The sequence below is a fragment of the Rana temporaria genome, chromosome 1 (genome assembly GCF_905171775.1).
Source record: "Rana temporaria chromosome 1, aRanTem1.1, whole genome shotgun sequence".
NCBI classification, from domain to species: domain Eukaryota; kingdom Metazoa; phylum Chordata; class Amphibia; order Anura; family Ranidae; genus Rana; species Rana temporaria.
The window spans coordinates 392,850,922-392,863,550 of record NC_053489.1 but is presented as its reverse complement, the minus strand read 5'-3'; the positions used below and the strand labels follow the sequence as shown (position 1 = coordinate 392,863,550).

General features: G+C 40.3%; 1 protein-coding gene across 5 annotated transcripts in view; it reads left to right on the top strand.

The window, feature by feature from the left end:
- The window catches only part of LOC120912727 (phospholipid-transporting ATPase IK-like), a 273,043-nt gene that overhangs the window by 69,851 nt on the left and 190,563 nt on the right, over positions 1–12,629 (top strand). For all 5 annotated transcript variants that reach the window (XM_040322637.1, XM_040322634.1, XM_040322636.1 and 2 more), the window contains exon 3: positions 749–840. In XM_040322637.1, the coding sequence (XP_040178571.1) occupies positions 749–840 (92 nt within the window). The remainder of the gene's footprint in view (positions 1–748; positions 841–12,629) is intronic.

The following is a 12,629-nucleotide window of genomic DNA, read 5'->3' as shown; positions in this document are numbered from 1 at the left end:
ACAACGACGTATTGGTTTCGACGTGAATGTAAATTACGTCCAGCCCTATTCGCGAACGACTTACGCAAATAACGTAAAAAATTCAAATTTCGAAGCGGGAACGACGTCCATACTTGGCAATGGCTGCGCCTTCTAATAGCAGGAGCAACGTTACGCCGAAAAAGCCTTAACGCAAACGACGTAAAAAACTACCACCGGGCGCACGTACGTTTGTGAATCGGCGTAACTAGGTAATTTGCATACTCCATGCCGAAAACGATGGGAGCGCCACCTAGCGGCCAGCTCGAGAATGCACCCTAAGATATGACGGCGTAAGAGACTTATGCCAGTCGTATCTTAGGCTAATGTCGGCGTATCTTGCTTTCTAAATACAGAAAGAAGATACGCCGGCGCAGATTTGAATTTACGTAAATTTGCGTAAATTCTCTCTGAATCTACCCCTCTGTTTGTAGGACTTCTATGGTTCCTATAAAGTCCTAGCAGTTATGATAGCCAGCAATTGTTTCTTGTCATTTTCTTGCTTCAACAGTAAGAATAATACATTTGGATATAAAACTGGATGCTTGCAAATTTTTTCAGACATTGTGGTACACAGTAATAAAAAACCTATACTATTAACAGGATCAAATTTAAAAATGAAATAAATTAGTACATTTTAAACACTAAAGCCTATGTTTATATTATGTTAGAGTTTTGAGACTTAGGTTTATTTATCTTACATGTTTGTTGTTTTTTTATTTATTGTCAGGCTACACCTGGGAAGTTAAAGCAAATGACAGAGTATTCAATCGCTCATTTACAAGAAAGAGCTTCCTATTTTTCACCAAGAGGAGATACGCTGTAAGTTTTTTTTTTTTTTTTGTTTTTTTTTTATATGTTTTGCATTTTGCAATAGATAATGAAATTCAGACATGTCCCAAGTTACTATTATATCCATGTGGGTGAATGTGTAGCGCTACGTGTAAGTGAAATATGAAAAAAACACCAAATGATGTATGCTCAACAGAGTATAACTACAGCATAATAATGTTCAGTCCACATGAAAACAATCAGTCCATATAGAAATTCAATGTGATAAATTGTCCATCGTCTGTGGCTAACATATTAAAGATGTCATGAGATTGAAGAAAAACATCCCAACGATAATCTTCAGATGAGAGATGTAATTGAGACTGTGCTTACCGGAACGGTTGTACCTGATTGTCGTACAACAACAGGTCAATCGAGCCCAAGGTATTCAACCAGCTGTGCAATAGGACTGTCAACGAGGATCCAAGAAGAAGTGGGGTGCACTCCCCTGGTGTCCAGAAGACGTCAACTCGAGGTGAGGTCAATAGGCCCGATGTTCCGCAGCCAGAGGTGACTCCAATGGAAGTGTCAAAATCATGGAGCAGTTGGAAAAGCCGTGGAGATCCACCAACCATCTGAAAACAACTCTGTTCAGGCAAGCAACAACCCTTGGTGGGGTAGTGGGGACCAACTGGAGACACTCAAAAAACTTTTCCTCCACAGAGCATGCAAAGAAAATAAAAAATAGGGGCTCTGATGGTACAGGTCAACAAAAGAAGGTTTTAATGATAAAAACCAACATACACGTTAAATAGGTGATCACAGTTCAAAAAGTTTGACCTGTGATCACCTTTTTAACTTGTATGATTTTTTTTTTTCCATTAAAACCTTCTTTTGTTTACCTGCACCATCTGAGCCCCTATTTTTTTCTTTTCTTTGCATGCTCTGTGGAGGAAAAGTTTTTTTGAGTGTCTCCAGTTGGTCCCCACCACCCCACCAAGGGTTTTTGCCTGAACCGAGTTGTTTTCAGATGGTTGGTGGATTTCCCATATTTTTTCCAACTGCTCCATGGTTTTTGACACTTCCATTGGAGTCACCTGCAGCTGAGGAACATCGGGCCTATTGACCTTACCTCGAGTTGACGTCTTCTGGACACCTGGGAAGTGCACCCCACTTCTTCTTGGATCCTCGTTGACAATCCTATTGCACAGCTGGTTGAATACCTTGGGCTCGATTGACCTGTTGTCGTATGACAGTCGGGTCCAACGGTTCCGGTAAGCAATTACATCTCTCATCGGAAGATTATCGTTGGGATGGTTTATTCAATCTCATGACATCTTTAATATGTTAGCCACACATGATGGACAATTTATCACATTGAATTTCTAAATTAACTGATTGTTTTCATGTGAACTGAACATTATTATGTTATAGTTATACTCTGTTGAGTATACATCATTTGGTGTTTTTTTCATATTTCACTTACACGTAGCGCTACACATTCACCCACACTCCTTTTTGAATTTTGTCACATTCTAGTGCAGCTGCTACACCCTCCCCCCCCCCCCCCCCCCCACGTTCTAGGGTTTTTTGTTTTTTGTTCTGGGATAGCGCAATATTTTTCACATCTACTATTATATTTGACATGGAGCAGAATATACAGAAGAATACATTGTAGCAATACATAACAGAATAGAAACAATGTATTATACAGTCTTGTATCTGAACCTTTCTGAAGTATTACTTGTGTCATCACACTGCTGACATGTATGCAGAACTTGCATGCCAGCAGTAGCAGTCACAGTTCAACAGTGGGTGTAATTTCAATAAAGAAAATGCGGAGTTGCTCTCTTACTTGCTGTACCTGCTAAAATCAGTGAAACTGAAGAGTGTTCCTGTGTGAATAAAGCTTGCAAACAGTGTATGCAGGCTTCATTCATAAATAGATCATCATTTTAATCTTAAATGTTTATAATGTTATTAGTGCCGGCCCCTTCCTCCCTCTACGTTTTTTCTATTGGCAAGTGAGCCAACCAATAAAAGCGTGGAGCAAATGTCAGAGCTTTGTCTGATCAGAAAATACTAAAAGCTGCTGCAGGTATGTGCAGGCATTTCGTTCAGTATTCTTAAAGCAACATAGTTTTTGCTAAGCTAGCCATACATGGCTTGAATTTTGTCCAATTCCTGTTGAAATTCGAGTTATAGATGGCACTGTCAGCACCACCTGTCTTGACAAAAGTTGGTTCTGAGTCCAAGTGTAATATCATTGGCTGAACAGTGACTACATTCTATTAGATACAGTCACTGTTTCGGATATTTGGGCAGCCGCGGGTGATGTGGCTGCTTGAATACAATAGCTTACAGAGGAGATTCCTCCATCCATGCTGCTTAGTGTGGATAGGGGAATAAATTGATTTCTCATATTCAGTCTGTGGGGCTAAGTAAGTGTCAGGACTATGAGCTAAAGTGATAGGGAACAATACATTCCATTAAACAGACAAAAATATTCCGTCTGAGTTTCATTTATTTAGACTAGAGAAAAATAGGGCTGAAATTCAGGCCATCATTCGTGTACCCAAGCTGACATGTGACTTCTGGAATTGCAAGTCCACTTGGTCAAAGGCCTTTTCCACATCTGTCAAAAGGAGTACGAGCAACAATTGCTCTAGGGGCATTATCCCAGGCCTCTCATATGGGGCTAAAACCCACCAGGTCAATGTGAATTATATTGGCAATGTGAGGGGGGAGTCATTTAGAAAGAATTTTATTTTTATTAATTTAAGGTCTATGTTTAGTAGGGCAATTTGCCTGTATCAGACCCATTTCTTGAGATCCTTGTCCCGTTTAGAAGACAGCGAGAAGCAAAGCCCCTCAGTAAGGGAATTAAAGTAGGGCTGTTACTGATCAAAATTTTTCTGTTCGATTAATCGTTTGTTTTTTTAAACGATTAATTGATTAATTTCAACGCACATACAGATCCAACTACTTTTAGCTGATCTCCTTGCAGGCTGATTCCCAGTGCAGCTACCAACAACTGGAAAAATGGATTGCAGGATACATAAAACACACAAAGGAAGCGTTCAATGGGAATAGCATTAAAACTTTAATAGTCTTTAAGTAGGTAACCAAATAAATATTGTACTGGAGATAAAATCGATGTAGCTACATAAACTGTAAAAATGGTGCGAGTAATACCAAACGGTACCAAAAGCAGTCATAAAAACATGTAGCTAAGTATGATACTGGTATAAAAACGTGTACAACGATACCACTGCTGAATCCAGATGAGGAGAGGTTAACATCAGTCCGTCGGCATGTAGATGTCCCATGAAGGGAACTATCACAACTCCCAGTGGATGGTTGTAGAATCCCAGGTTGATAGAGGGAAGTGTAACAGCCCTTGCGTGTGGCAGATAGGAAGGTCCCGCCGGCAGGCAGATATGAAGGCACAGCAAAGGAGCCCTTCAGATGGACAAGGTAAGCCCCGCCGGCGTTCGTGACTTTACTGGATCTCCGACGGAACTTCCTGAAGGCCCGGGAAAGCCAGCGGAGAGGTGAGTACCAATCAAAAGAATTTTAATCGATCAAAAATATTTTGATCGATCAAAAAAATTAAAGATTAATCGATTAATTAAAAGTTAATTTGCACAGCCCTAAATTAAAGGCCTGTACAAAAAAGGGAGTGAGTTGGTGGTGCAATATTTTATAGTACTGCAGGGGAAGACCATCAAGTCCTAGAGCCTTACCTGTCTGGGAGGAAGAGATGGCAAGATGTAGTTCTTCCACGGATTTAGGGTCCTCCAGTATCCCACTCTCCTCCAGGGATGATTTTTACCAAATACATTTCCTGCAGTTAATTGGATACACACCATTATACATACAGTATCTCACAAAAGTGAATACACCCCTCACATTTTTGTAAATATTTTAATATAACTTTTCATGTGACAACACTGAAGAAATTACACTTTTCTACAATGTGAAGTAGTGAGTGTACAGCTTGTATAACAATGTAAATTTTCTGTCCCCTCAAAATAACTCAACACACAGCCATTAATGTCTAAACCGCTGGCAACAAAAATGAGTACACCCCTAAGTGAAAATGTCCAAATTGCACCCAACGTGTCAATATTTTGTGTGGCCCCCATTATTTTCCAGCACTGCCTTAACCTTCTTGTGCATGGAGTTCACCAGAGCTTCACAGGTTGCCACTGGAGTCCTCTTCCACACCTCTATGACCTCATCATGGAGTGGGTGGATGTAAGGGACCTTGCACTCCTCCACCTTCTGGGATGCCCCACAGATGCTCAACAGGGTTTAGATCTGGAGACATGCTTGGACAGCCCATCACCTTTACCCTCAACTTCTTAACAAGGCAGTGGCTATCTTGGAGGTGTATTTGGGGTCGTTATCATGTTGCGGCCCAGTGCCAAGGGAGGGATCATGCTCTGTTTCAGTATGTCACAGTACATATTGGCATTCATGGCTCCCTCAATGAACTGTAGCTCCCCAGTGAGGGCAGCACTTATGCAGCCCCAGACCATGAACTCCCACCACCATGCTTGACTGTAAGCAAGACACACTTGTCTTTGTACTCCTCACCAGGTTGCCGCCACACACGCTTGAAACCATCTGAACCAAATAAGTTTATCTTGGTCTCATGAGACCACAGGATATGGTTCCAGTAACCCATGTCCTTAAAGAAAAGAAATTGGAAGCAACTGCGCTAATGAAAATCTAATGCAATATGGTAGTCCTCCTAAAGAGTACCCATGTCCTTAGTCTGCTTGTCTTCCGCAAACTGTAATGCGGTAATTCTTGTGCATCATCTTTAGAAGAGGCCTCCTTCTGGGATGACAGCCATGCAGACCAATTTGATACAGTGTGCAGCATATGGTCTGAGCACTGAGAGGCTGACTCCCCACCACTTTAACCTCTGCAGCAATGCTGGCACTGGCAGCACTCGTACGTCTGTTTCCCAAAGACAACGTCTGGATATGACCATGACCATGTGCACTCAACTTCTTTGGTCGACCATGGTGAGGCCTGTTCTGAGTGGAACCTGTCCTGTTAAACTGCTGTATGGTCTTGGCCACTGTGCTGCAGCTCAGTTTCAGGGTATTGACAATCTTCTTATAGCCCAGGCCATCTTTATGTAGAACAGCAATTCTTTTTTTCAGATCCTCAGAGTTCTTTGCCATGAGGTGCCATGTTGGACTTCCAGTGACTAGTATGAGAGAGTGAAAACGATAACGCCAAATTTAACACACCTGCTACCGATGACACCGGGGAGAGAAAATGGCTAATTGGGCCCAATTTTGACATTTTCACTTAGGAGTGTACTCACTTTTGTTGCCAGCGGTTTAGACATTAATGTGTTGAGTAATTTTGAGGGGACAGCACATTTACACTTTATATTGTAGCAAAGTGTATTTTTTTCAGTTTTGTCACATAAAAATATATAGTAAAATATTTTCAAAAATGTGAGGGGTGTACTCAAACTCATACTGTAGCTGATGCATTTTGTGTGGTACACCCCTCCATCCGAACATTCTGTATATAGTAAACTTAAGCTTTAGAAATGCATTTATTTCATTTGTGAATAGATTTCTTAAGTTTAGAACAGCCTCCTGTCTTCATGGTGCTCATGCTGGTCTTGTTGTCAGTTTTCTTTCAGGATGTTAAGCTGGGAAATTAGTGAACATATCCTTCATATGCACAGATCTCTTTCAGTTTTAAATGTAACTCAGAAATGCTTTGTACTGAGCATTTCCACATTCAGTACTGAAGCAGCAGAGGAGTACATCTGTCCCTCGTCCCCTTCTCCTGCTTCTGCCACTTCTTAGTGCCAATTCCTGGCTGTCAAAATTATCTGTATAATAATACAACAGTGCCAGGAGCAGTTGCTGTTGGAGTCTTTAGTGCAGCGGTTCTCAACTCCTGTCCCCAGGACCCACCAACAGGCCAGGTTTGCAAGATAACTGAAATACATCAAAGGTAATGTCATTTGCTGCTCAGTGATTGCAGGTAATACTTAAAATCTGGCCTGTTAGTGGGTCCTGAGGACAGGAGTTGGGACCCACTTGGCTAAGCAGTATTTGTTAACCATGCTCAGAGACTGAAAAAAATACAATGAACATTATTACTTTTGTATTCACTCTGTTTCATTCATATGAAGATACAATAGTAAGTGTTCCTATTTAACTCCTTATTAATACTTAGTTAACCACAATAAACTCTTATTACCAACTTCCTATCCTTCTCCCCTTGTTTATAATTTTTCTGGTGATTTTTAATGTCAAATCCCCTTATTGCAATGCATGCATTGTTGTACATATTCCTGTGTTAGTTAGAGGCTCAGGAGATATGTTATGCTAAGTTCACACTGAGCAGTATGTTGCTGTGTTATGCACATACATTCATTTTGTTTTGAAAAATCATTTTTATTAGCACATACATTCATTTTAAATGCACTGCCAATGTACCCCATGCAGGCAAAACCCACATGGTCATTTTTTTTAAAACGCAGTGCATCACAACACAAAGCAAACCAAATTTGACAACCTACGGTAATTACACCATCAGAAATGCTCATTTCAGAGGGGTTGATTATACTGTATGTTCTGCTTCTTCTTTTTTTTTTTTTATTGTGGCTGGTATATATTATTTATTATTGTCATGATGCCCTTTTAGTATGGATTTGGGGAGCCAGCATCACTACAGATTGTTTCATATACCCCAGTCCTGCTGTAAATTTGACAGACATTTTTGTGCAAATAAATTCAGGTCAGAGAAAAAAATAACTTGCTAGCTGATAACAGTACACAGTATTGTAGTATTAGTAGTAATTATTAACATGTTGTAAAAAATGTGTGGATGGCTGTTAACATATTATTCTCAGTCATATGTCTATCCATTAGCCAAAGCCAAGAAGCACTCAGGTCTTGACGGGTTCAGTAGTAAGCATGTATGCTTTAACCCATCATTCCTGAGGAAGCATCTGCCATGTAGGTATACTGATTTGCTATTCATAAATATTTTTTTTCTACAGTCCTGTGCCCATTCCAGTATCTAAGCAGAGTCACAAACTTCAGTACAAAAGGTCTACGCTTGATGCTTTCAACGATAACAGTGTAATGGTTTTGATGGGTTCAATAATAAACAAGTGTATTCTGATCCATAGTTCTCAGGGTCCCACCTGCCAGTTTATGACCAACGTACTCTTTGGTGTAGCTGGGTATACTCATCCACTGTTTGCAAATAGGTGTTTCCTACTGTCATATTGCATTAGCGCGGACAGGGTGATGAGGGACCTGCTAGGTCCACATTAGTATTATAATGATGGTCTGTCTACAGTCTTCATTAAAGGATTAAAAACAACAAGCTATTGTTAGTGTTTATCAGCAAATTCACTTTGGGCTCTGCCATACAGAGTAATTGTTTGTAGTGAAGGTCTCATTCTATGCAGCTCCTTACCATGTAATAGGCTGGGGATTTCAGTTAAATGTGCTAAACAACTATTCACCACTTCTGATTATTAGCAAAGGAAATTCAAATTTAAAAATAAATGCTTAAATCATATGAAAACAATCCTATCAAAATGCATTTGTATGCAATCCATATACAGCAATATTAACAATTCTATGTACTTTTTAATTATGGGCAAATACCTCATAGTTTCTCATTTAAACCTAAAAACTAACATCCTATGTATTGTTTGGATTGTATTGTAGAATGGACTTGATTGCAATTGAAATATCAGACATGCAAATACATTTTAAATAGATCTTATGAAATGGAAATTTTAGCTTTGACTCTCTACTCAATGTCACTTAACATCACTTGTTACCCACCACAAAATGTAACACATTCATTTTTCCATTTATTTAAAGTGGATGTAAACCCTCACATATACCCAGTGAAGTGAACAGCCTCGGATAATACACAAAGATTAAACAAATCCTCCTACATAAGTTTTACATGTATATCTTCTGTCTTCAGCTTTATACACTGTTCAGAAAGTGCATGTTCTGAATTCTCTCTTCCTGATTCACCTGTGTGTGTGTGGATTCTTGCCATACACTGTGAGACAGCTGATTGGAGGTAAGGCCCAGAGCTGTGCTGTGAATAGACCAGCTCTCTGCTAATCTATTTATAGCACCCACCCTGACACAAAATTCAGCCTGGTTTTATCACAGTTGATGGAGAACTTGTCAGAAGTTATCATGCTGATAACAGAAGAAAGGAGCATGAGAAAGCCACGGGACTTAGGGCTTTGAAGAGAAATAAGAAAACACTGCAGATATACTGTAAATGCGGAGTACACATTTCATGAATGGGGTTTACATCCACTTTAAATGTGTATGCATAGATGCAATACAACTTTTCTTATTATATACTGTGACTGTAATATTTAGGTGTGATAATGCATTTATGTACTTCCCTTATCATCTTTCATATTTTCTGCTTTATGGGGCTCATTTACAATGGAGAGTGGATATTGCTATTTGCTCTCTGCCGTACAATGTTCGAATACTCAGCATGACAGCTTGCATTTTGTGGCCCATTCATAAAATGCAGACGGCAGTCTGGAGCCAGAGGTAGCTCTTAAAGTTATTTCTGTTTAATGTAACAGAGAGAAGTCCATGACTGAGCAGAAGCTATGTAACCTGATATTAACAGATCATGTGACCAGTCTCTCCTCCCTGCTTTTTACTTCTTCTCATCTACCATTAAGACCTATAGCACTTCGATGTGCTCGTAGTACAGCAAGAACTAATCTGAGAATGAAAAATCAAAAGTTTTAAAAGGGGACTTTTTAGAGGCAGCAAACTTTCTTCCATAAAGTAGAAATAATCAATTATAGCTGAAGTTTAGTATATGTATACACAGTATATGTTTTTCTGAAATTCAGCACCACTTTAGGTATATATAGTTAGTCAGGTTGAAAAAAGACACAAGTCCATCCAGTTCAACCATAACGTAATGGCATGTAACCCATTACCTGCAGGCGGCTGCTTCCAGATAAACAATCACACCTGCAGTGCCTCCTTCACAGCTGCAGGATACTGTGCTGAACTGTATTCTGGCGCCTTTGAAGGTTAACAGCAGTCTCTGCTACTAAAAAAAGTTGCACCACCCACCCCCTTTGCCCTCTCTGACAATCGTATTGTTCATATTACTACTCCTCCACAATGCACTGCGTTATGTGAAATTTACCAGATCTGCTCTAATCAAAGAACATGATGCATTGTGTAAGTGTTGTAGTAATACAGGCAGGTAGGCAGAACAACTATACTAGTAGCAGAAGCTGCTGTTAACCTTCACGTTGCTGGAAGACAGCAGCTCTGAATAATATCTGGCAGCTGTGAAGAAGACAATGCAGGGATGATTTTTACCAGATGCAGCAACCTGCAGGTAATGTTATGTAGACCATTAAACATATATAATGTGTTTGGTGCTGTATACCAAAATATATACTACACTTCAGCTTAAGACCCGGTTCACACAGGGACTTTGGGGGGCAAGGCGATTTCAAGACGACTCCAGAGGCGACTTGCAAAATGACTTCTGTATTGAAGTCAATACAAGTCGCCCCCAAAGTCATACAAGAACCTTTTTCTAAGTCGGAACGACTTGAGTCGCTCCTATTAGAACGGTTCCATTGAACAGAGCGGAGCGTGACTTGTCAGGCGGCTGAGTGTGTGTACCGGCTCTTAAGGGCAAGCTATATAATTTTCCAGATGATTGAAAGCCACCCTAAACCTTTCAATATAGAAGCTTTAATAAAAATATATAAAGCCTTGTCAAAGGATATCTCAAGGCACTAAAGTAATGTGTCCTCTAAGTTTATCATATAAAGAGTACAGACAGGTCATTGCTCAACATTGTCTTCATTTGATATGACCAACATCGAAAAGTTACGAAAGAACTGGATCTTCTGGATTTAATTTCAATGCAGGATATTAGAACTGGCCCTGACATATTTGGCAAGTTGAAAAACATTCTCCGCACCCACAATTTGACCCTGTCTAGGTTCTTTTGTGTGGCCACAGACAACACTCCTGTTCTGATAGACTGAGGAACAGCCTTGTTGGAAACATTTTTGGCAGACTAAAGAATATGCACAATAAGGCAACATTAAAGCATTTCAACTGCTTAATTCATCAGGGAATGTTGTGTGGAAAGATTCTAAAAATGGAGCATGTCTTCAAGTCTGTTGTGAACCGTCAGCTTCCTATGTTCATGCAGCTTTAACCACAGTTAGTTTAATTATCTGCCTCAAATAAAAGGTGTCAAATTTATTTTGCTTAAGAAGATATAATGAAATGTTCTTAGAAGTAACCTTGAATTAAAACATTTAGAATGGCTCAGCTGTGTGTGACCAAGTGAATGTGTTTTAAGCTGAACATTGGCTATGGTCAGTTTAGTGACGAAATGGTAGCATGTTACATTTTGATATCTGTCAAAACTCTAAGTCCAAAAGATTCAAAAGCACTTAATATCGGACAAGTACACATAAACTGATTTTCTCAGATGTGAATTGCAGAAGAGATTTAGTGAGAAGGGGAAGATGGAAATAATTATAGCCTTATTATGGTTAACTAAGGGTTTAGTAAAGAGTTAAATAGGTGTATATATAACATTGCATTTTAAGTCTCCGCAGTAGGAGCACATGACTGCTGATGGATAGATAAGGGGCAGGTGACTGGAGGTCATAGGTCATAGGTAAGGGCAGTGACTTTTGTTTGTTGTATTTATGTCATTGTGGTCAGGCAGCACACTGGCACCTTTGCTTCCATGTGTTGAGTGTGCAGTGTGCTCCTGCCCCTTTAATGAGGGCTGGGCTACCTTCAGTCACCTGCCCCTTATCTATCCATCAGCAGTCATGTGCTTCTACTGAGGAGACTTAAAATGCAATGTTATAGTTAGTACTGCAGTATACAGAGCGCCTTGACGGGGCCTGCAGCTTACACATGCATTGCGTGCAACTAAACCTCAGCCCCATTGCTTTCAATTCTCTTTGTCCCAGCGTTTGTCCTGTGCCTGGTGTTTGGCCTATGTGCTGGTTTTTCAAATGGACCCTGAAGGAATTGCTCCTCCAGGATGTCTGAGTCTTTGGTGCAATGCTGGCTGACATTTTCTGGACCCTCTTGGAGCATACAAGTAATGTACTTCTCTTCCACAATTTCAGAAAACTCTTCCCTGATGGACAATGTGGCATTTGTACTATATAGGAGTTTGTCTGGATTTGCTCTGGTTACGACCAGGTGGCTGGAATGCTTCTGGGTTCAGCGTGGGCCAAGGTAGTTCTTTGTCTGGACTAGCTTTGGAAACTCCAGACTGCTCTTCAGTTGTTACTGTTCTGCAGGTGGTCCTCTCTGCAGTTCTGCATGCAGGTCCTGAGTCTCATGGTCTCTACCTTCAAGGTGACCCCATGTGCTCAGTTCCACACATGGGTTTTACAAAAGGAAATGCTATCCCTAATCTAATTTCATGCTCTCTGAAAATACGGTCAGGTGGTAGACCAAGTAAAATTTCAGCCACAACTGCCAGGAAAATTTGTTCGGGATGCATAGAAAAACCCACAAATAACTTCAGATGAAATACAGGACTCTCAGGACATGTTGTGTGGCTGTTTCAAGATGCACAATAAGGAGGCAGTTGAAGAAAGATGGGCTGCATGGTCAAGTCGCTAGTAGAAAGCCATTACTACGCAAATGCCACAAAGTATCCCGCTTATAATACACCAAACAGCACAGAGACAAGTCTCAAACCTTCTGGCACAAAGTCATTTGAAGTGAACAAGGCCTATGATGAAAGGTACACCATTCCTACTG